Genomic DNA, 25,090 nt, shown 5'->3' with positions numbered 1-25,090 from the left:
ATCCCTATTTTGAAACTTGTGGGGATTTTGCTTCTTTAACCAAGAGGGACCTAAGAAAAAGTGAGGAAAGCAGGACAAAATTACAGAAAGGAAGGAGCATTTTTCAATGTTTTCTTTTAACTAGAGTTCTTCAAATGTGTATCAAAGTAAAATTTAAGAGGTCCTCTGGAGCTCAAGAACTTTAACAGAGCAAAAAGAACAGGAGTACTTGAACACGAGTACTTGTGGCACCTTAGAGACTAACAAATTTATTTGAGCATAAGCTTTCGTGGGCTACAGCTGTAGCTCAAATAAATGTGTTAGTCTCTGAGGTGCCACAAGTATTCCTGTTCTTTTTGCGGATACAGACTAACACAGCTGCTACTCTGAAACCTGTCATTTAACAGAGCAAGTATTTTAAATATTTTTTTAGGCTGAAGTCGATAAGAACATTGATCTTCTGAAGAAGAAAGATGAAGAACTTAGTTCTGCACTGGAGAAAATGGAAAATCAGTCAGAAAATAATGACATAGATGAAGTTATCATTCCAACAGCACCACTTTACAAACAGATCCTGAACTTATATGCAGAGGAAAATGCCATTGAAGACACCATCTTTTACTTGGGAGAAGCATTGAGACGTGGGGTTATTGACCTAGATGTCTTTCTAAAGGTAGGTTTCTCAAGACATTTTTGAATGTGCATTGAAAGTTAGGTGTTTGACTAACGTTTTGGAACTGAAAATTCCTGCGTCTGTCCCGAGATTGTGTTGCTGGGTTGTTTGTTTGTTTTTTGCCAAAGGGGAACCAGTAGGTTTAAAAATGTCTGCAGTTTTTAAAAAGAGAATGTCCGTTAATAAAAGGAATGTCAGTGCTTGTGAAAAGTCCTTAGCTAACAGCATTGTAGACTAAAGTCCTGTGTTACTAGGCCAGGTGTAACAGTGGCTGTGCCAGTGTGCCCGCCTTGCTTTATCAATGCACCTTCACCCTGATCGTGGAGAAACTAAGTGTAAAGGTGAGCAGTTATTCAGTCAGTCTCCACCCTCCTTCTAGACTTGGTGCCTTTGCTGAAATGGCTAACTAAGAGTTTGTGGTAGTGTGGATACAGAAATGGACACAGAGCACCAACTCACTTCCCATAGCCTAATGCTCCACCGTGTTCATCTTTTTCTTCCTTACATTGGATTTTTCTATTCCAAGCAGAGTTTCAAATGCTTGGGTGGCTTTGGATCAAGACATAGCCAGATACTGAAAGATGAGTAAGAGGACCAAATGAAAAGCACTGGTTTAGGCATTGACTTCAATTGGCTATTGGAGGTTGTCTGATTCTGAGGCAAGCAAACCATATGTATGGATAGACAAAGAGATACCCAGAAGCCACTTCTATAAAAGAATCCGCTCATTACCACTGCCTGCCTATGGATTTGTTTATTTATGATATGGTGAAGATTTGACACAGCTTATTTGCTCAATGTGGCAGTGATCTATTTTTATAGGTGGGGTATAGAAAAGGGAAAGAAGGGGAAGAGGACAGTTGCAGCTTGTCACCTGCTTAGCTGTGGTTATCAGGCTGGGTTTTATAGGCATTACAGCAGAGGTGAGTCTTAAGGGAGGCATTTGCAGGAAGACAAGGTGCATGTGGGAGAAAGCCTGGAGGCTTTTTACAGGAGAAGCTGACAGGCGGGCAGTAAGGGCTTGGGACTTTGGCAGAGCAAAGGAAGTGATATATGTCACAGTAAGTTCCTAGGTTAAGAAGGGTGGAGTGAAGTTGTGAAGGATGCAGGGGTCCACCTATGTGGAGCCAGTTGCATACTTGGGGAGGCCTAAATCTAGGAAATAGTTTACTGAAGTCCCTTCTCTTTTTCAGTATTTCTCTGCTTTCCAGGGGTGTAAAGGCACACTAAATTGTAGTGTTCTGCATTTGGTATGCCTTTAAGCCTTCACTCAGCTTAGAAACAGGAATTGTAACAAATCTGACCAGCTTTCCATTCCATAAAAAGGTAGCTAACACCACACTGATTCACTTTAAAAAACTTCTCTGGCATGGAATGGTAGTATAGATATTTTTTTAATGGCTAGTGCAATAAAAGGCCTCATCCCTATGAGTCTGTTTTCGTTTATAACCTAACAGGTAGCATTGAAATATTGATTCAGACCTTTTGGAATTATAATTCACAAGTATTTCAAACATCTTTTGGCCCTGTGCATAAGAAATCCTTCTAATTAGATGGGAGACATATAGCAGATATTGAGAGTGACTTGATTTTGACCAGTTAACTGAGCAACCAGACATTTTGCCAACCCACTTAATGATTGTCTTGGGGTGCAGGAAGGAAAATAGAAGGTTTGGAGTTGCTGATCGTAGTCTTGTCTTAACTTCACTTATAGGTCAAAGCATTTAAAGGGAAGTTGATAGGCTAAATGTTTAATTAAGGATCAGGATAAAAAATGCCATGCAGTGGGCAAAAAGATACCTCACCTTTATTTTACAGGTGAATAAATCCTGTGACTTTGAAACAAAGTATTAAAAATGCTTAAAATTAAACTGATTCAATAAAACTATTTAACTTTTAAAGCTAATTGTGTACCCATCTTAGTTAATACTCACTCCTTTTGAGTCCCTTAAGTGTTGTATTTAAGAAATATAAAAGTCTAGTAGTCTGCTCCTAGGCAGTCAGTCAGGAAATAAATACTATCAGTTCCTTTTTCTAATAGAAGTTCACTGACATTCCAGTTTGGGCTGAGACTTCAAATCTGGGATTCATCTTTAGTATCCCATGTATGGAGAGACCAGATAATGGCTTAACACCTGGTCCTTAAGCAGCTTGGCTGTTGCATTCACCAGTGTGGTCTTCACCCCAGCTTCAGACAAGTATTGTTGTGTCTCATGGGAGGCACAATGATAATCTACAGAAATTCAATTTAATTTGTTATACTCTCCATAAATCTGAATACATTTTTACCAGATACTTAATTCACTAAAAATAAACTATAGTGAATGATACCTAATTGAATTTGATTGCTATTTCTAGCAAAGAAAGTGCTGTGAACTGTGTGTTGCAGTTTGCAGAAAGTGTAAAGTATTTTACTTTGAGACATATTTTGAGGTCCTTACTCTGTGTTTATTCAAATCAGGATTTGGCCCTGAAAGTCTAAATATTCATTTCCAAAAATAAACATCACATTTGGCTCAGATTATCCAAAGTATTAAAATTTTGGATTGCAGATAATCTCTGATTGTAATGAAGGCCATAAAGTTGATGGCTACACTAAATTGTATCTTCTCTTTCCCCAGCATGTACGTCTTCTGTCGCGCAAGCAATTCCAGCTGAGGGCACTAATGCAGAAGGCAAGAAAGACTGCTGGACTTAGTGATCTGTACTGACCTCTCTGGGATGTGTAGGGCTCCTTATGAAACAGTCACTCTTTCTTTTAATCAGTAGGTGACCAGAATAAGTTATTACATTCAAGTGTAAGATATTTTGAATCAATATATTTTCTTTTTGGTAAAGACTAGCTTTTATTAATGCACTTTCTATTCCTTGTAATCTTTTTTGTGTTGGTGGATTAATGCGAAATAAAACTTGTTGCATAGTTTTTTTCCTTCCTATGTTTTTGTGTAGAATATATACTTCCTTTGCAAACAGATACATCTTCCTAGTTTGTGCAACTTTTTATTTCACTAACAAACATACATATTGATAATACATTGCTGAGACCTGGAAACATCTTTTCTTCAGTGTCCAGAACTAGGAAGAATAAACACAGTTGCTTTAAGTATGGCTGATATGTCATTTTTAAGTTTATTATAAACTAATGAAAGAGCAGGATGCCCACTGTAAAGGCTTGTTGTCTGTGCTAGATCTTGTCACCTAGGAAATGTGATTTTTTGCAGGGTGACCATAGCAAAAACTGTGGTTTTTTTCCCCATTCTATCTAGATATTACAATCAAATATCACTCACTGGTAGTTTGTAAAAACAGCTAGACAAAATAGGGAATATTAACCTTAAAAATTATGCTTAGGTACATAACACTTTTTTACTCAGAATCACCTCATGGAAGCTTGAAACAAAATCTATTTCCTTAAATTGTTTATGGTGCAAATTGCTTTCTGTAATCCATACTAATGGATCCTGCTCTTTTCCCAGGTGACTAATTACCACTACCTTGTCTGAGCAAGTTGATGAGGTCATTTGCTTCCTTAGATTAGGGCTGGTGTGGGCTACCTCAACAAATCCTTCATGGAAACCAAATTTTCCCTGTCCTTTTCCCATTTAGATGAAGTGCAGGCATCATATACTCTAAAGGGCCCAAAATAAGCAGCACTCTCACTTCTCTAAGCAATCTGCTGTTTTCATGCTAAATGAAATAGCCTTCCTCTTGTAAGAGGCCAAAGAAACCAATGTGTATCTCTCAAAAGAGTCTGAAGAGAAATTTCCTCATCCTTGGAGTCTGACTCTGAAGACACCTCCATGAGGAGTTTTAATGCAGATGGCATGAGCCACTTATTCTGGAGTTGGACCTACAGCTGCTATTCCTGTTTTCTTTCATTCAAGATGGCAGTTTTGGTTGAGTTTTTTACTGTCACATAAGTACAAAGAAACTGCTTCCACCCTCCCCCCCTTCCAAATCTCTAGTAATTATTTTTCCTCCAACTAACTGGTCCTGAGAAACATGCCCAGCTTTCACATTAATCAGGAGCTGTGTATCCCTCCCTACTTTCTTTCTGGACCTAAAGTGGGACAAAGGATCCTGCACTCATGATCTGTTTCTTTAAATTAGCAAAGAATCCTGTGGCACCTTATAGACTAACTGACGTTTTGCAGCATGAGCTTTCGTGGGTGAATACCCACTTCTTCGGATGCAAGTCTTGCACCCATGAAAGCTCATGCTGCAAAACGTCAGTTAGTCTATAAGGTGCCACAGGATTCTTTGCTGCTTTTACAGATCCAGACTAACAAGGCTACCCCCCCACCCCTGATACTTTCTTTAAATTGTAGTCTAAGGGCTGTAACTCAATAATCCAATTTATTTTTTTCTTCAGTCAAGATGCATCTTCCTTCCTCCTTAAACCAGCTTGCTACTACAATTTAGGGCCCTTATTACTAGAGTACTTGGCTGTATTCCCTACCTTTAATAAGGTTTTCAGTGAATATATATAGTAATCCATTCCCCCACTCTTATTGCTGTTCTATATGGTTTAACTGCTTCTATTAGTGCATGAAGTTTTAAGGAAGCTGCTAGCCTGCTTCCATGTATGCACTAGCAGCAGACACTCCTATTATGGCAGACCTTTGTTCTGATTCATTTGCAGTCTGTCTTAATGGGCATCATCCTTTTCTTTCCACAGGTGGTTGACAGGCAGAGTTACTCTCAGTTCAGTTTTACAGGTAAAGAAAAAATCCCCTTGTTTTTCCTTTGGAATGGAGTTTGCATTGGTTTATTTTAGCTTAATAGCAAGGATCCACTTCAAAACCTTGAAGTGTTTTAGGGGTTTTAGTCTTAACCTTGAGTGCCAAAAGTTAAGCTCCTAAATCCCTATTTTACATGTCAAAATACAGAAGACCTGCTATTCAAGAGTACTGAGCCCCTGTAGTCTCTGCTCATCTATTTACTGGGATTTTTATGTAATCACTAAGTTAGTTAAAAAAAAAACCACTTTAACTGAATATTAAATAGCTAAGGTTTGAGATAATGGGGCTATAGAAAGGGTAGAGAGGATGTGTTCATACTGAGAAGCTGGGTTTAAATATCAAGCTTTTGTGGAGGTGTACTCATCTCTGCATCAGGCTGACTTCAGTATAGCCCAGTATCCTCCCTCTGAAAGGGGCTAGTGCTATGCTTCAAAGGGACAACTCTGAACAGGGCAACTTTGTGTGATTATGTTTGAGCACTAAAGTAAAATTAGACAAGGAAACAGAAGTAGCAGTTAATGGTTTATTTGGTGTTGGGGCTGGTACAGTTGAATGCTTGCAGTGGCCTTTATTTGTTGTATACGAAGTCCTGGGTTTTTACATTTCTAGGAACCAGATTTACAGCTATTCCAGTATAGTACACAAAAATTAAGTTCTTCAGAAAAGGTATGCACAGAGATTCCAAAGCAATTAGGAAAATACATTTGGACCTGCAACAAGTTGATATCTTTAATCTATCAGTCAGAGAAAGTTGGTCAGAGTTGGTTTGTCCCCATCTTTTGTAATACGAGAAATACGTTGGTCTATACATTTATTACACAGTTGTGAAACCAGTTATATTCTTCTGAACTGACATTAAGAAGAGAAAAAGGCAAAGGATTTTGCTAGGTGGTGTTTTACAAGGAGTGCTAGATCTACTTTACACCACTTAACTGTAAATGACTAGGTTGTGATCCACCTCTGGCTACAAATACTGGTGCTGGTGAATAGGGAAAGCAAGCCACAGAACAGTTTCATACTCTAATTTCAGGAAATTGAGTTGTTCATAGATTTTAGCTTTACATGTTTCTAGTCAGTACCTACATCAAAGGACTTGACCTACTTGAAAAGTGCAACAGACAAATCCCCTATACTGTATAGTGAAATGCTAGGACAGAAGAATTAAAACTGCAGTTCCTTCTGGATTCCCCAAAGTGTATCTGCACTCTTCCGTAGCTTTTCTTCCTCCTCACTCTTCAGAGTCATCTTTACTACATCTGTAATGCCATTATATCCCAACACACAAGGAACACTTAGGAAGACATCATCGTGTATTCCATACATGCCCTGAAAAGGAAATAGAAGGATATTACTAGATTACATGGGTGTCTTACAACCTTGGTTCACTTTATTTTCAATTATTAGCCCATCATGTTACTATTTCCTTTAAGCCAGTGGTCTAAGCTGTTAACCAAATTTCACAGGAAATTAGGCAGCTCTGGCTATTAATATGTACAGCTGTAAATTAGTTTACCTCTTAAAGCAGAGAAACTTCCACCATTGTGTTAACAAGCTGCTGCTTACCTTAACCATAGTAGAAATTGGGTGCACCCTCTTTAGATTCTTCATAATAGTTTCAGCTAGATCTGCCACAGAGAGACCAATAGCCCATGATGTGTATCCCTTCAACTTGATCACCTCATAGGCACTGCAAAGGTAAAGAACTTGCTTTACATTTTCTAAAAACAAAATGGTTAAACTGAAGTTTGTTATAAGTTGGATTATGACGTCTTAAAATAATGGATGAGATTTCCAAAAATCACCCAACTGGGCAGCACTGGTCCCACTGACTTTCAGCAGGACTTGTGCCCTTCTACAAGATTAAGCACTTCTGAAAATTCCACCCATTCTGTTTCAGTCAAGCACCGAGGTACCTGTTAACCAGATTTAAAGCACTGGGTTCTCTGCACTGAAAAAAGTTAGAGGTTCATTATTACTCATCTATGTAAGAGTTCTTGGGCATACAAGATTGCAGCTCACCAGAAATTAACAACTTGTTTTCTCCATTAGACTGCTGAATGTTAACTACCAAGGCATCCCTATTTTAAGTTGTACCATTTCCATATCTTCACATCTGTTACTGTTATGCTGATACTGCAGCAGATATTTATAATACCATAACTGAGTACAGCTGGTTAGAGACAACATATTTACTCCATTTGACATTATGCACTATAGTTCTGTGCCATTTAAGAGTAAAGCAACTTGTTCTAGTGTAAAATTGCTCTTTACCTGTCCACCACCTGTTTATGGACCTCTCTCCAATGCTCTTTGTCTGCATCAGTTCCTATGTCAGGGTGCAGAGCCTTCAGGGAGACACCAGCAACATTAACTCCACTCCAGACAGGTACTAAGATAAATACACAAAATTAACAAGTTACTTCACAGTATAGAGCATTTGTCAATCCACCAGACAAATCCTAATTTCAATCCACCAGACAAATCCTAATTTCACTCCACCCAATATAAACTGACAATTAGCATAACACTTGATAGAGTCAATCAGTTGCCATACAAGTGTCATTGTGGCTTGGATGTATGAATTTCATTTTTTTAATAATTAAAATTAAGGTTTGTATATCTTACAGGATTAAAATAAGTCTTGTGAACCTAGTCTTGTTTGAGTGTCTGAGCCCGTTTCTTTACCTTTGGCATCTCAAGGTTAAAGGTGGTCAGTTTAGGTTTTTTATTGGTCAAGGAATGACTCGACAATAAGGGACTATTTAGATAGTTTCATGAGGGGTTGGGGAGGTGAGAAGGGAAAGGAATTTTGAAGTCTCCCCTTCCCAGACAAGGCTGTTTCAACAATCACTTGAAGGTGCGTTGAACAAAAACCAAAAAAAAACAAAAGAACACACACTCCTGGGTACTCCTGACCTAGACCTCCACTGAAGTTCCTTAACATAGGTTTTGAGAGAGAGGCCAAAAATGTGTAAAGACTCAATGACTGGAATTAAAATCAAGTCTAGGGCCGGTCTGACAACAGCAGCAAAGAATCCTGTGGCACCTTATAGACTAACAGACGTATTGGAGCATGAGCTTTCGTGGGTGAATACTCACTTCGTCGGATGCATGTATTCACCCACGAAAGCTCATGCTCCAATACGTCTGTTAGTCTATAACAGGGGTCGGCAACCTTTCAGAAGTGGTGTGCCGAGTCTTCATTTATTCACTCGAATTTAAAGTTTCGTGTGCCAGTAAAAATTAGTTTTTAGAAGGTCTTTCTATAAGTCTAAAATATATACCTAAACTATTGTTGTAAGTAAAGTAAATAAGGCTTTAAAAATGTCTAAGAAGCTTCATTTAAAATGCAGAGCCTCCCGGACTGGTGGCTAGGACCTGGGCAGTGTGAGTGCCACTGAAAATCAGCTTGCGTGCTGTCTTCGGCACCCGTGCCATAGGTTGCCTACCCCTGGTCTATAAGGTGCCACAGGACTCTTTGCTGCTTTTACAGATCCAGACTAACACGGCTACCCCTCTGATAGCTGACAACGGCAGTATTTTTCAATAGTCCCTTGCCAGGAAGAGCTTCACCCTCCCACTCCTTCAGCTCCCAGCTGGAGAGTTCTGGGAGAATTTAGTCTGCAGGTTTTGGCCCTTCTTGGGTTACAGTAATGACCTTTTCTAACAGAACAGGCCAAGTCAAATATAGATCGTCTACTGTTACTGCATACCACAACTAAGTTAAGGAAGGCAATGCTTGTTTCCTTAAATTGCCTTGTGAAAATCCTAATGAGCAATTCTTTGCAAAAAAGATTGAATATTGGTGTTTCCTTGGAACTTGGTAGTGTTTGTCTTGAGCCCCTACTACATAATTTGTGGTTTTTAAAAAAGCCACTAACAGAATAAGGCTAAAGATAAGTAGGGCTTCATACGTACCACTAGAATCTCCATGCTCTCCAATTATCCACCCATGGCAGCTTAGAGAATGGATGCCCAGTTTTTCTCCCATGAGGTAGCGGAAACGAGCAGAATCCAGATTGCAGCCGCTACCAATAACACGGTGTTTAGGAAAGCCACTGATCTTCCAGGCCACGTAGGTCAAAATATCAACTATTAATACAATAGCCAGGTTAGTAAAAGGACTTGATGAAAGACTAATGAAAAATTCGAATGCCTTGTTTGACAAACAATTCATTCCAACTGATTCTTGTGAAGGTTCTATCTGCAAGTGGAGGGTTTTTTTAAACTAAATATGCTGAATAGAGCAGAGAACTGAAATACTGTATGTGTGTGAGTGTGATAGTTTACTGGGCTGGGAATTTGAGACCACTTGCCTCAAGTTCCCAGTTTGGCCCAGAACTTAGGAAGAGGATGATGCAGTGACCTTCCCCTGCCCCAAAAAGAAAAATCTTCACATTGCGTATTTGAGAATTAAGCCTCACCCTCCAGTTTAAACTTGCCTGTAACTGCTTCTGTAAAGCTCTCGAAGCAGGACTGTGTGTAATGGAGGCTGACATTTCTTATAGATCAGTTAGTGTAATTTAAGCCTCTGTCATGCAGCTAAAAAGGTTGTTTTGCTAATAAGCAACTAGTTTTCCCCTCTCTGAATCATGCTTCCCTATTCCATAAGAGCCAGGGAACCGAGAGGGTTTTATTAAGCAGTCCTAACAAGCCTGACCTGGATTTGATACGACAAGCAGCGTACAGTCAGGGCTGTACTTGACAACATTGGGAATGATGAATTTGAAGATGTTCACGTTGCGCTGGACCAAGTTAAGACGACTCTCTCCTTCCTGCTGGCGTGCACCAGCTGTGATGATAACCAGCTTGGAGTGTGCAGTCACACTGTAGTCTACAAAGAAAGTGTCAAACATTAATTCTTTCCACAGATAGCCTAGAGTTCCTACCATCCTCAAGTTAGAGTTCACAAGTCTGAAGGTGCTGAGAGGCCATAGTTAGTGGAATATAGTGCTCTCCTGATAATCAGTTATCTTCTGCTATGCAGAGAAAATTACATCAGCTTGAGTGTGTTGCTGCACAAATTTCTCTGATACTATAGAAATGGGGGGGCATAAATGAGTATGTGTCAACACAACACTCCTGTGAGATAGGGAAGCACCATTATACCAATGCTGCAGATGGCAGAGAGAGACTAAGTGCCTTGTCCAGGGTCTCACAGGATGTCTGGGGCGGGGCAGAGCAGAGAATTGAACCCAGGTCTCCTGAGCCTCAGGCAAGTGCCCTAACCACTTCTGACTAGCTCTTTATTGGCGTGTGTTGAGTACTCTTTACAGCTATGAAACGTGGACACGCTGTGGCAGACACTTTAAGCAACTAGAGCATTTTCACATGCGCTGTCTGTCTCTCCCATGTAACATCAAGTGGGCGGATGAGATACCAAACAAGGTCCTGGACCAGTGCTGCATGACTAGCATTGAATCCCTGATAATACATGTACAACTTCACTTGGCAGATCATCTCATACGTATGGATGATACACAACTCTTCACAGACATGTTTTACAGACAGTTGAAAATGGGAGCATGTACACTGGGAGGCCAACAAAAATATTACACTCCCAAAGCTTCTCTAAAAGCTGTTCAAGTCAACCCTAACACATGGGAAGCTGCTGGGGACAGATCAGGATAGTGACAGACCTGTTGGTCTCTGGTTAAAAGCCATTGAGAATAGCAATACAGAAAAAGCTAAAGAAGCACAAGTGACGAAAGCAGGTTGTGGCAAAAACATATGGCCACATCTGCCTGCCACGTGGCTATAGCTGCAGATCCCTTAATTGATTGCTCTTGGGTGAATGTAAACCACTGAAACAGGGACTCATGTCAGCTATAACAGGAGACTCAAACAATGGAAGGAGGGAGAAGAAAGCCCTGTTGGAAAGACTCAAATGTTACATTCCCATGGAACGTGTGTTTTCTTTAAAGGAAATACTGGGTGCACTGCCGCCCTAGAGAGAGAAGCCTATCTGGACAATAGCTGAGGTCTAGGTAGTGGTCTTGCATGTGTCTCTGGCTAGTGTCAGTAAGAGGTGACATATCTTAAAGAAAAAAAAAATTGTAAGTGCCTCTGTTCTGATAGGGACCTGCCTATCAATGAAGGAATTACTCCTTGGCTGAGAAATAAGTAAACTATGCACTACACTTGCCAGTTTAAATTTCACAGTAGCTAGTGACTATGGCATGAGCTGAGCTGTTTATAGCCAATAGGAGTGGTAGACAGGAACACAAGTCATGGTGGTGATTACCCAGCTGCAGAGAAAAGTGATCTAGGAGGATCATACAGATAAGCTGAAACACTTAAGAATTTTTTTTTTTTTTTAAACAAAGTTCTAGCCCCAGTGGCCAATTCCAGAACACAGGAGTGTTCACCTCCACAAGCTTTAATGAGAAGTTACAAATTCAAATTTGGCAGCTATGAACCATTTCTCCCCCCCCGAAAAGCTACAGTGAAGCAACAAATTGATCAGCAATATGGAATAACTTGCCTAAGAGAGACAAGTAAGGGCAGGGGAATAGGATAGAGGTTTATAAAATCATGACTGGTGTGTGAGATGCTGGGAGACGAGGTGCTAACTTGTGTCAAGGTCCCCATGTCAACAGAATACTGACAAATGCATAGCTGGAATCAATCAATCAGGCTCACCAGTGTGGTTACAATAGATATTAGAATTACAAGAATGTGTCTGTTTAGCCTTTATTAAATGGTTAGGAGTTGCTGCATGCATTAACATCTGTAGTCCATATTGTAAGGTAATATTTGAGTGGTTGTATTGTGAGCCTCTGCAAGTCACCAGACAGGAGAGGCTTATTAGTGTGAAAGGCTGATCTTCAACAGAGACTCCATGTTTAGACTGTTCTGGTGCTGGAGGAGTTTACACTTGATTGGTTGTGAGTTCTATACTTAGATTTCACCAACCTGGAGTTTGTGCCCCGTTTCCTAAATAAGCAGGAAGTTAACATCCATAAAGAAGTACTTCACACAGTGCAGAGTCAACCTCTTGAACTCGTTGTCATGGAATGTTGAAGGCCAAAATATAATTAAGTTAAAAAAAGAACTAGATAAGTTCATGGAGGATAGGTCCAGAGGCTATTAGCCAAGATGGTTAGCCATTCTCTGGGTGTGCCTAAGCCTTCAACTGCCAGAAACAGGGACTGGGCGAGACAATCACTTGAAGTTACCCTGTTCTGCTTATTCCCTCTAAAGCAGCTGGCACTTCTGGTCTGACCCAGTATGGCCATTCTTATGTTCTGTATGAACAGAAACAGATTGAACCTGCTGTTCAATACTGAGATTTAAAACATCAAGTAACACTTGGATGAGCAACTGTGTATCTGAAGTGATGGTCTCCATTTAGAAATGGTATTTAAAAAATAAACCCCCATCACTAACCTTTGCCAGAGACAATTTTTGGTGTTCTAAGGAAGAGACTGCCATGCTGGAGATCCAGCATCTCTCCTCTCAGCTTGTCCTCTATGACATCAACAAGGGCAAGTTCGTCAGCCAAATCCTACAGGAGGCCAGAAGCACAATTAAAGACCAAGTCAGTGTGCTGGATTTCTGAATTAAAATGTCTCACTAATCTGTGATGTCAGATTTTAGAAAGATGGCAACAGCATAAATTAAGTGTAATTAGCCAACTGTTGCTGGTCAGGATCAGAAAACTCATTCTAAACCAAATATTTTAGTTAGCTGGAACTTCTATCAATGTGCTGGTTTTTTGGGGGGGGGGGGGGAGGAGTATTGAAACTTGCAGTAATTTTCTTATCTGTATTGCACCTCACACAGTGTCACTAGACTGTGGAGTACACATTTCCATGCATGTTAACCTGAATAAGACAAATGGTTTATGAAGCATACTCCAACAGCTAGCGGTTTATAAACAACAAGTACCTTACAATAATGAAAAGCGAGCATGGTGTAATCTGTGGTATGATCAATAAATGGTTTGGTAATTCAGTGTGGCGAATGCAGTTCAGATTTAGAACAGACCACAGTCCCCCACCCCCAAAAGTTTCAGGAAAAGATTACTTTCTAGAAGTGACACTGCATACTCTGTGCAATACATATATTTACATTCAGTCCAGCACTTCTAATATCTAAGCTGGAATTACTTCCAGTACACAGTGGAATAAACAATTCAACAGCTCAATTTTCTCCTTGTTTAAAGCCAAACAGCTTTAGGCATTCTAGCAGTACAAATAAAGGTTTGGGTTCCAGATATATTCTATTCTGTAATTATCCACCCTGGGCAGATAAATGGGGTTCTACTGGTTATCAGACCTTCTATTATCTGGCTGTGTATTAACCAAACAACCAGCACACACAGGTCCAGAAGCGGGTGATCTTTGTGGCCACTAGACAGCACTGCAGCCTCACACTTTCCTATTCTCTATATCAGATTTTTCCATTATCTGATCTGGCCCCGGTCCCAATTAGATCAGAAACATGGGGTTCTGTACATGAAAGTCAGAAAGCTGGCAATTGTTGGAGAAACATTCTAATAGTAAATGTTATTTGTTAGCTCATGTATAGCAAAGATATAAGTGAATAGCTATATTCCAATTGGCATTTACAAGGTGCAAAAAAAAAAAAAAAGCCAGATAAATTAATAGTTCTAGCTATTCTCCACAGCTTTCTTTGGTCCCAGATGGAGGATGGGTAAACCTTGACACTCACCTTCATCAGGATGCTGATTGCACAAGCCATGCCGACTGCGCCAACCCCAACCACAGTGATCTTGTTGTGGGCATGACTGTGCTCCTCTTTGTGGACGTTTTGAATGAGAAGTTCCTTAACAGACATCTTGTAGTGCTGAAAAGAAATGCAGTGTCATGTAATTTCTTTAAGCATCCGAGTTGTGAACTCAATGTGCATATAATCATGGACCCTGTTACTAAGCAAGGAAGTTAGGCGTGACCACATAACTAAGACAGTTGGTGATGCTGCTTGCAGGAGAGAGGCCCAAAGCGTACATTCCCGTTGAGAACCTGTGGGTCACGAATAACTATACATTGATTTAATTATACTACACAAGCTAATTAGGATTTGCCCCCAATAAGGTGTTATGGGCAGTGATTATACAGTTGGTGTAGCACTCCAGTAACATGTTCCAATATTAGGAGAGAAGAATTTCTTAGTTAAAGAAAATCACGTCTCTGGGTTTCCGAGTACAGCACTGTCTGGCAACAGGTATTCTACTGCACCAGCAGCAAGGGGCTGGTCTTCACTTAAAATGCTACATCTGTGCCACTGCAGCTGTGTGGCAATAGCATGTCTGTGTAGCCACTACCTACGCAGATGGGAGGGCGCAGGTAATCCACCTCCTCAGGAGGCAGTAGCTAGTTGACAGAAGAGTTCTTAACTATGCCACTCCTGGATTTTCCCCACCCATAAGCAACGTAGTTATGCTGACCTAATTGTCTAGGGTAGATCAGGCTAGTACTAGAGCTAGACTCAGGCTAGGTCTACACTACAAATTACTTTGGTGTAATTTACCGCACTCAGGGCTGTGAATAATCCACACCCGAGTGAGGCAAGTAAACCGACTTACGCGCCGGTCAGGACAGCATTACGTCAGTGGGAGAAGTTCTCCTGCAGCCATAGCTACAGCTGCTTGTGAAGGCAGGAGTTAAGCTGACAGCAGAGCTCTCTCCCAGCAGCTTAGAGCATCTTCACCAGAAGTGCTACGGTGGCACAGCTGCATCGGTGCAGCTGCTGTAGTGTAGACATAGCCTAAAATGACCTACTGGGGCCTTTCCGTAAGTTCTGGGATATGAGCAGGAAAGACCTCGTCAAGTTCACTTCAGACTTCCCAGTCATGCAAGTGGGAGTGGGTGACCAGACTCCCTAAATTCTCTTGTTAATTAGTTTTAAGGTGCATTTGAGGAATTTTCATTAATGAGCCAGTTAATTTTTGTCCCCTGGGTAGGATAGTCATACACGAGGAGTACACTGCACCTCTGGCTGTACAAGCAGAAGAGTTTCCCTATGGCTTCTGCATTCATAACTATTTCAGCTGCATGTTGCATCACAAGGGAGATAGGAGTTAGGGTCTGGTGGGGCAGCATGAATATTCATGAACATTGTTTTAAATATGCCATTAGTAATATATCCAGTTCTTCAGTCACATACCTGCTGGTTAGGTACCTGGCACTATATGGTCCACACATGTCATTTGATTGACAAAGATGGTCAGTTGTTTGGTGGGAAAGTCTTTAAAATATTACTTAATTTGAGCCACAGTTTAGGGCGCTGGTTCCTTTATTTAAGCATGTCAGACATCCCCACTGGAAAACAACCTTAATGTTTATCCTTACTTTTAATCCAATGCAGCAAATTGCTAGTAGTTTAAGGCTATGGGGGATATCTTTGGCTGGGATGGGGGAACTGAGTCTAGGAGAGGCTTAGGACACAATTTCAAATTCCACTGACATAAGCAGTAACATATAGAGCAACCTTTTCAAAAGCATTTAAGTGACCTACAAGCTTTTGAAAGTGTTCCCCTCCCCCATGTTTATTCATGGATATCTGAGAGACGTGCTGCTTCTTCAGAGGAGCCATACAAAGCCACTATCATCCCTCAAAGACAGGACACAGAATGGGCCAGGACAATGAACCCCCTGCTCCAGCATGTCCCTCAGGGTCAGCATTGAGAGGTGCAAATTTGCACTGCTACGGTTTTGTTTGTCCTGTGGATGAAGGGATTCAGTAGTTAGGGTCTATGATTCTGGCCCCTTTCAGAGGCCCTGACATACACTTCAAAATAAACTGCTTCTCTCTCCCATCAAGGGGAGGAAAAAGCAGGCAGGACAATCCTGACCACCCTGGGAAGTGAAAGGCACTTCATTGTTCTCAGTATGTACAGATAGGCACTGGAAATTCTCCCCTTCCACTTGGCATCAGTATAACTGGGCTCTGTGGAGGAGGGCACCCCAGTGGGGAGTACTGGTCTTCAAATTCCAGCCTGGAGTCACCTTAGTGTTTTTCCCCCCAAATTCAGACCCCATCCAATCTTGCTGGTGTTGATACAAGGACTGACTCCAGCTCCCAGTTCCTCCAACAGTGTGGTAGGCTCCTGCTGCTCTTCTAATAGAGGCAGGGTGCAGTCGTCAGTGGGAGTGAGGAACCACCCAGCCGCAGACTCAGAAATGGCACCCTGTGGCCCAACAGCCTTCGTCTTTAGGTTTTAAGTTCCAGGAGCGCCACTGTTGCCCCCTTAGCCAAGTTCAGTGCAGCCAGGGGAGTGAGTAAAAATAGCTGCCCAGATGTACAGGGAGGGAAAACAGGACTTGCTGTGTTATGCCTGTGGGACAGGTTTTGCCCAGTGAAATCTAGGAACAGGGAAAGATAATGGGGTTTTTGTTTAACAAACAGCAGACGCCATCACTTAGGTGTTTTAGAGTAGGACATATGAGGACTAAGACTATGAGTCACTACATCTTCTTATCACATTGCATCTCATAAGCAGCAGGGTCACACTGTCTCCTCTGTCTAAAGTAGGTTACAGTTATGGCATTGGATAAATGATAAGCGTAAGCTCTGCCAGGCTGTCTTTAGTTCATGTGGTACAGAGTCTAGCATGAAAGGCCCCTCAGGGCCGCTATGCAGTACAATACAAGTTAATAATGCCAGTTTTCCTATGTCTTGCCCCTAGCTCTATGGCTCAGCGGGCGAAGACATCAGAGTCATGGGCTTTGACATGGAACATCTCTGCTTCCCAGAGCACTGTGTAACATGAGGTACCCACATTTTCTCCACAGGCCAGATTTGTCCTTTAAAGCAGGGGCTCCCACCCCATTCTATGTTCCATCCCTTCACATCACAACACATTTTTTAAAAGGTGGTTCATGAACCAGTAAAGATTGAGAACTGCTGCTCTAAAGCATCTCCACATGTGCCAAGTCCTCAGTAAGATAAAATTTAGACAGAAAATGATACATCATGTTTGGATCAAGAGCCAATAGAAGTATTTCATCAACCGTGAAATATACATTTGAGGGATATTATTCCACCCAAGGAGTTAGGGATAGTCATGAAGAATCAAGCATCTGTGCACAGCATGAAAGCTAGTGCATAGATCCATTGTCAGGTGAAACCAATACTTGATTGTATCTATTTAATATGTGGCGCTGTGCCCAGGTTGTGTTTTAGGACTTACGCTTTGCAAGATGCATTTTGCTGGAAGCGCTTTACAGACACAAGCTTTCCAAAGGGTCTCCTTAAGCACAAGGCAAATTAATTATAAGTTAGCGCATATTTAGGTGCTAAAAGCAGAGCTATCCCCACAAGGTTTTAAAAAATTACAGAAAGTGATGCCATGTAATAAGAAAGCAGTGGTAATTTATAAAATGACCACCTCTAGAGAACTAACCGAGGACTCCCATGACTCAGACTTCGCTAACAGCACTGGCTCCATTCCTCATGGATCAAATGAAATAGCTATCCAAGTCAGCAGATACTGACCCAAAACACACTGGTTGGGGGTTTGTTTGGTTTTTCACAATGGTAGAAACATTGGGCATGTTTGTTTAAACAAATGTCACCACAAATATTAATTAGGTTTTTCTCCCCTGCACTGTCATGTTTGCGTAGCTGTATTTCTTCCTCACAGCATCAGATTAACACAGTGGGATGTTGTATTGTCGCTGGAATCCAACATAGAACGGGCTGTCAGGTTGCAGAGCTTAATGCCTTGCCAGACCCAAGTGCAAATGGCTGCGGCTGGGCTCCACACCGCTGCCAAGGGGCAGTAACTAGAATGCCAGCCAAGGCTGTTGAAGCGGAGCAAAGGGCCCTATGAGCAGAGGCAGACTTGGGGATGGTGGGAGTCCCCGAATTTCACCCAGCACAGGCTCAGAGGTTGGACAGGTCTCTGACGTTTTAAGAGTAGGCACACCACCATCCACCCACCCCCTTGCTGCTCCCTACAAGCCCTTGCAGTGTTACTGCCTGCAGCAAGCTTTGCTTGATCATGGTGGGGGCTCCCTGGTTTCATCTAGGTAAGATCAGCCCAAGCACCACCTCAAGCAGCCCAGTGCTGTTTCAGCTCCCCTGTGTGTTCAGTCCTGCTCCAGCCAAAGCAGGTGATGACTAGAGGAAGGGGTGGTGGCTAGGAGGAGGATTAGTCCTCAGAGTGTGTTAAAGGGGCAGTGGAGTTCTGACTCTGCTTGACTAGGGGTCAGGGTCGGCTGCCCCATGCAAGAGTAACCCTCCTTTCATTCGCATGCCTAATCTGCCGAGCCGCCTCCTATGCCAGGAAGAACGGCAAGGGCCAGCCAAGCTAACTCCCATCCTGGGCACAGATTTCACTTCTCCTCACCAGCCACAGGCAGAAGCTAGCCCCACCTTCACCCCCCAGAATTCATCATGCTGAGCTGCCCAAGGGAAAGTGCTGGGGTGTGTCTGGGTGCAGTAATCTGGAGAGGAGCAACGAGGCTCACAATGTTTTGCAACCCTCCACGTTAAGCGACCAAGCCACCAGCAACCACAGGATTCCCCCCTCAGACAGGATCAGGTCTTTGCAGCTCAGAGACCCTAAGCAAGCCCGTAAAGGGGGATCAGCTAAGCAGGAGCCTGCAGTCTGAGTGTGGCACCATTATCATCCCCAGGGGCATGCCGATCACGCAGCAAGGAAGCATCCTGACTGGGCTCGAAGGTCAGCGACAGTAAAAAGATAATTGCATGTAACATCTCCACAGCAATGACTCAATCGATGATTTAAGCGGATGTTGCAGCTTGGGGAAGAACTCAGAACACAGGGCACATAGCCACGGTGCCCATTGCTCCAATCCACCTTGGAAATCACAGTGACCCAGAGACTGCAGCCAAAAGCACCACAACGTCCCCAAAAATACTGTTACCTAGGGCTGCTCTAACCCTCCCAGTGCACAGGTGTTGTATAACTAACCCTTGCACCCCCCAAAGTTACAGTGGTCCGGGGATCATATACCCATAACTCAGCTATCCCTAAAAACAATTCCCTTACTAGCGGCTACGTAGCCCTTCTCTATACCCCACACCCAAATCGCAGTGACCCAGGGAGCACAGAAGAATTATAACCCAGCCGACCCTCCCGCACAAAACAATCAGTGACCCAGGGGCTTATATAAGCCGCACCACCCCTGTGACCCAGGAATCGCAGCACAGAGCCCACCTACCCCTCCCTCAAAACAAACCGATGAGCCAGTGGTGTATATAACTCACCCCCCTTCAAAACAAAAAATAAAAATGACTCGGCGGATTATGCAACTACTCCCCCCTCCAAAAAAAAAAAACCATCCTAGCGGCCCCCGCGTCTCTGCACCGGGGGGGGGGGGGGCTGCCGCGCTTTACTCCCCCATCGGCAGCCGGCTGCCCGCAGCTTACCTGGGCGATCTAGCCAGCAAGGACTGTACGATGCTAATCCTCCAGCCCGCTGCCACTGCAGTACCGCTGCTGGGGGCGGGGGGGGGTGGGTTATAAATAGGGCTCCGCGGCTGACGTGCGGCCAGCGGGGCGGAGCGAGCCCGGCCATCTGACTTGCCCGCCAGAGCCCCAATGCGACGTGCCCGGCTGCACGTCTGGGCCGGAGCCGCCGCCTGGGCGCCCTGGGGTGCGGGGCAGGTGTAACCGCGCGCGCTTGTGTGGCGCGGCGCTAGCAGGGTGCAGAGCCCAGCCGAGGCGTGGGGCTAACTGAACCCCCGCGCTGTTTGCTCCGGGAGCTCTACCGCTTTGCATGGAAAGCGGGCTGTTTGCAAAGGGGCCTTCGCTCCATGCAGAGGCCAGCAGCCCGGGAGACATGCGTGGCACACACTGAGGGGACGTGCAGCGCCGGAGTGTGGGTTTTTGAAGAGTACCTGGGAGCTAAGTAGAGTGAATTAGCCCCATTTTACAATTGGGGAAACTGAGGCACGGAATATTTACAACCGTTATCCCTGACCATGTTAAAGGTCCCTTGCATAACGGGGTGGGAGGTTTCTTTATGAGGAATAAGGAAACTTGGAAGGATTTTTAGGTTGACTTTTGGAGATATGTATCTCTATATAAAGAGGATAGAAACGCAGGCCTTGCCTGCCCTTGGAAAGCTCTATGATAATTGAAGAATTAGTGAAATTAGGATATCACAGTGGCCTGAAACCTGAGTAATTGAGATGGGAAGGGGAATGTGTCTGTTTTTGTTATTAGCTGTTTAATGTCAGTGATTAATTAGCATTCTGGAGAAAAGACCACTTTCTCATGCCTTCCTGGACCCTCCCCCTTTCATTAAGCTGTGTGAGGTCAGGATCTACGTTGGCCTTGTCTAGACTAGGAAAAATATATTTTTAAGACACGTTAGCTAGCATGTATTAAGTGCTGTTTAAAAGGTGTGTTGCTAGCACCTAATGTCACCAGACTTAACACCTTTAAAAGTGTGTGTTTCCTGGTTATGCCCAACCATTGGCCCCCCAACCAGACAATGTTTTTAAATGCTGTCTCCGTCTAAACTGGGTGTTAAAAACATGCTCACATGTGTGGTCGCTAACGTATTTCCTAACCACACTTCCCACGTTTCATAGTGATGCCATTGAATCCCACTTCATAATTTCACTTCTCGTGGTTTGCCTCTTTGGTTGTTGCAGTTAGTCTCACAAATTAAGAGAAGCTGTACTGCTATTTTAATTTTTTCCCGTATGTGCAGCATCTGCAGTCTCTTTAAGCGTAGCTCTCAACTGTTCCTGACTCTGGCAGTCTGCCAGTCTCTATAGCGTCAAGTTTACCTTGTTCTATGCAAAACTCATGCTCTTCTAAATCCTGTACTGTCAGTGGAGGAACCTCCCATCATGGCTTTTATGCTTACCAACACCATTTCCTCAAATAAGGGGTTCCTTTAAGACCCTCATGCAGCTGCTGACATGGCCTAGTCCTGCTCTGGAGACCTGATGAGAAGCACAGCCCAAAGTGGTATGGCTGTGAATGGTTATAGGGCCTCAGAGAAAAATCACAGGTGAGAAAAACATCACAAACATTTGCAGATGCCTAAATACACCATTGGAGGAAAGAGTTTTTTGCCTGCACACTTGTGAAATCCAGAGACAGAAGAGCAACTAAATATTGTCCATTCTCTCTGTAAAGACATCTGTCAGATTAGATACTAAAACCTGCAGGCTGTAACACTAGACACAGGGCTGGGTCCAGGCACCAGTGAAGGAAGCAGATGCCTGGGACAGCCAATAGAAAGGGGCGGCACTCCATCTGTTAGTGGGGCGGCACATCTGAGTCTTCAGCGGCAGGTCCTTCACTCCCTCTCTTCACTCGTCAGCGGCTGCTCAGTTTTTGTTTTTTTTCTTCGCCATTTGAGGCAGCAAAAAAGCTGGAGCCGGCCCTGACTAGACATGCTTTGTTCGTTGCTGATGCATCAGGATTGGCAGGTGCTTGTGACGTGTGGCTTGGGGGAGGAAAGGAGTTGCAATAATTGTGGCAGATGTGGAAGGGGAAGTGCTGGTGAAGGGAAGAGTAAATCTGCTGTAGAATGAATGTAGGAAAAACAAAGTGACTTATTACCATGCTGCCATTTTACGTTATTCCCAGTTCACAGAGCATCCTGAGCAAAAGACTTGGAAGGAGGGGTCAGGAAGCTTAGTTATGCCTCCCTGGAATCCTCCCTTTCAGCAACTTTGTATGCATCTGCATAGCTCATTGCTGACCTAGCATTTTTTCACATACCAAAATGGAGTGGGGTGCCAGACACCAGGGTCTATAACATTATACAGGTAGTTAAACGTCATGCTTCAGGGTACAAAATTATCATCTGGAGGAGAGTTGGTCAGGAAAGAATATTTTTTCCCATATACACTGTTGAAGTTTTGGGCAGTAGGACTAGGGGCCTGTCGACACTAAGCTAAAAGGGGTATTTTTAAAAACCCCTTTGGCTAGATGATTTAAAACTCTAGGGCAGAGAGGGCAAGCTGTTATTTAACACTTTAATGAGCTGAGGTGAACTCTAGGCTCCCAAAAAAGAAAAGGCTATTTGTGCACTTTTCATCCTGTAAGCCAAGCAAAATAAAAACAGGCATAGTTTCCAATATACCCCCGTGTCCCCTTTGCAATGATATCAGCTCTGTGCACCTGCGCGGAATCTGTATTTGCCACAAAGACCAAAATCATCTCTTTTGCTTATAACTCCTTCTCTTCACCTCAACCAGCCAACACAGGTTAAAAAACAACTTGCCCTGTCTGCACTAGAGTTGAATTAACATAGGTTAGCTAACATATTTTAAAATAGATATTGTTTTTATCCTAGTCTAGACAAGCCCAAGGTGGCGATACAGCAGATTAAACACCATGACATGCTGAAACCTGGCTGGTTTTATGAGGATTGTATTTAATTCCCCTAAATTATTTGGTGGAAAGTAGGGTGGCAAATACCAACATTTTTCTTGTGTGTGTATTGTGGGGCCAAGAGCACCACCATGCACACTTGAGAGGAGAGAAATCTTCAGGCATGATTGACATTGATTTTCTGCCTCAGAGAGATTCAAACAAAGGAGGCCCATGCCAATGCAAGCAGTATGGAATGAGCTGATGAAGGGCACTCTTCCTGCACTTGGATGGTCTCTCTCCCATTCTCCCTTCCAAGGACAGGAGACCAAATCTTTTTTAGTCATCCTTTTAAATGGCTGACTTTGCTTATTTGGATGTAGGCCCGCATTTCCCCTCCCGGCCCCCATACCTTACCTGCCTAGCTGCTGCCCTCCATTGTTTTGGAGTTACTGAAGTGTTTTGAAATCCTTCAAATCCCTGTGGGGAAGCTTGTCCTCTCTCTAACATGACTGGCCTTCTCTCTCCATTTTCACAGGCTTCAAAAATCACCCCCTTGAGTTAAAATAAAAATGGGGCAGCTGAAATTGTTAGGCTAGCTCAGGAGAGGGCAAACTTTTTGGCCTGAGGGCCACATCTTGGTATGGAAATTGTATGGCGGGCCATGAATGCTCATGAAATTGGGGGATTGGGCTGTGGGAGGGGATGAGGGCTCTGGCTGGGGGTACAGGCTCTGGGGTGGGGCCAGAAATGAGGAGTTCAGGATGCAGGAGGGGGCCCTGAGGTAGGACAGAGAGTTGGAGTGCAGGGGACGGGGAGAGCTCCAGCTCGGGGTATGGCTCTGCGGTGGGACTGGGGATGAGGGGTTGGGAGTGCAGGAAGGTGCTCTGGGCTGGGACCAAGGGGTTTGGAGGGTGGGAGGGCATCAGGGTGGTGCTTACCTCAAGCAACTCCCAGAAGCAGTGGGATGTCCGCCTCTCCAGCTTCTATGCAGAGGCACAGCCAGGCAGCTCAGCGCGCTGCCCTGTTTGCAGGCGCTGCCCCTGAAGCTCTCATTGGTCATGGTTCCCGGCCAATGGGAGCTGTGGGGGCGGTGCTTGGGGTGGGGACAGTGTGTGGAGCCCCCTGGCTGCCCCTATGCATAAGAGCCAGCGGGGGACATGACACTGTTTCCGGGAGCCATGCGGAGCCCCAGCCCCAGCCCCGCTCCCCGGCTGGGAGGAGCTCAAGGGCCGGATTAAAATGTCTGAAGGGTCAAACGTGGCCTCCAGGCTGTAGTTTGCCCACCCCTGGGCTAGGAGCACATCCAGTGCCCGCTGAAAACAATGGGAGTCTTTCCATTTATTTCAGTCGACATTGAATTAGGCCCTGATTAAGTAACAAAAATTACCTACACCACATTCTCTTCAGTCTGTATTTTTTTTTCAGTGAGTGATATGAGGTAGCTTTAACTGTAAACCAAGGCTCACTACCAAGTGTAAGAACATGACTTTAGACTAACCATCACTTTAGATGTTTCCAATATTCTGGGTAAAACAGTTATACAGCATTAAGAGGTTTTATGTCCATTTTGATACTTTACTGTAGGATTTAAGGTATTATTCAATCTTGGTGTCTCTTGTCAGTTGCATGTGTCCTTTTTCTTGCAGGAAAACCAACTCAAAGCTGATCCCACCCCCAAGATGAGAAAAGACATGAAGCTAAAACATGCACAGGGTCATTTTGGGGGTTCAATTCTGAAGTTCTTGCTCAGGCTGCACTCCCAATAAACTCCATTGGGTTTTGTCTGCAGAAGCAGGCAGTGTGTTCTGAAGAAAAGATCAGGGGACTGAGCATCAGGATGTTCTGAGTTCAAATGGGATGTTTTTTCTAAAAGATCTGTTCTAGGAATTATTTTGAAGAAGTTCCGTGGCCTGTGTGATACAGGAGGTCCAGATGAGATGATCACAGTGGTCCGTTCTGGCCTAGGAATCTATTAATCTACATAGTAGTGAAAGCACGCTGCTGGCAGCGCCCGCTGCGGCCGCGCGCGCGCTGCGCCGCCCTTCGGTCCTGCCGCGTCCCCTCTTCCCTCCGCTCGCTCCTCGGTTAAGCGCCCGCGCGGCCGCCCGGCGCGGGGACGGCCGGGGGCGGCGGACGCCAGCATGCAGCGGGTGCCCGGGTGCCGTGGTTCCGCGGTCCCTGCTGGCGGCCTCAGTCATGCCTGCGCGACCAGCGCCCAGCCAGCCCCTCCGCCCCCCCCCCGCGTCGCATCCCCGTCCGTCCCGGTCTCCGCTCGACCCGGCGGGGCGGGCGGGGCCCCCATTTTTTGCCGCCCTAGGCACCAGCTTGTTTTGCTGGTGCCTAGAGCTGCCCCTGATAGTAGTTTACCCATTAATTTGTTCTGCACCCTGGGATGAGTCCCTTCATCTTTCTGTGTCAG

The 25,090-nt window shown here is 44.0% G+C and overlaps 2 protein-coding genes and 1 long non-coding RNA gene across 4 annotated transcripts in view; 1 reads left to right on the top strand and 2 right to left on the bottom strand.

Moving 5' to 3' along the window:
• TSG101 (tumor susceptibility 101) overlaps window positions 1–3,575 on the top strand; it is a 50,682-nt gene extending 47,107 nt beyond the window's left edge. For both annotated transcript variants that reach the window (XM_039535591.1, XM_039535590.1), the window contains exons 9-10: window positions 413–652; window positions 3,274–3,575. In XM_039535591.1, the coding sequence (XP_039391525.1) occupies window positions 413–652; window positions 3,274–3,363 (330 nt within the window). In that variant the 3' untranslated portion in view covers window positions 3,364–3,575. The remainder of the gene's footprint in view (window positions 1–412; window positions 653–3,273) is intronic.
• Window positions 3,576–5,903: 2,328 nt separating this feature from the next.
• On the bottom strand, window positions 5,904–19,831 carry LOC120404984 (L-lactate dehydrogenase A chain). Its single transcript, XM_039538120.1, has 8 exons — window positions 19,759–19,831; window positions 14,071–14,205; window positions 12,784–12,901; window positions 10,055–10,228; window positions 9,313–9,486; window positions 7,666–7,783; window positions 6,958–7,081; window positions 5,904–6,720 (listed from the first exon to the last, which is right to left on the bottom strand). Exons 2-8 carry the CDS (start codon window positions 14,194–14,196, stop codon window positions 6,556–6,558), a joined length of 999 nt encoding a protein of 332 aa, XP_039394054.1. The 5' UTR covers window positions 14,197–14,205; window positions 19,759–19,831; the 3' UTR covers window positions 5,904–6,555.
• Window positions 19,832–21,490: 1,659 nt separating this feature from the next.
• LOC120405007 lies at window positions 21,491–23,651 on the bottom strand. Its single transcript, XR_005598312.1, has 3 exons — window positions 23,610–23,651; window positions 23,086–23,223; window positions 21,491–21,873 (listed from the first exon to the last, which is right to left on the bottom strand). It is a non-coding gene; the product is annotated as an uncharacterized LOC120405007 (long non-coding RNA).
• Window positions 23,652–25,090: the final 1,439 nt, after the last annotated feature.

Source organism: Mauremys reevesii, linkage group 4 (genome assembly GCF_016161935.1).
Source record: "Mauremys reevesii isolate NIE-2019 linkage group 4, ASM1616193v1, whole genome shotgun sequence".
Lineage (NCBI taxonomy): Eukaryota > Metazoa > Chordata > Testudines > Geoemydidae > Mauremys > Mauremys reevesii.
This window is presented reverse-complemented; position numbering and strand designations above follow the sequence as displayed.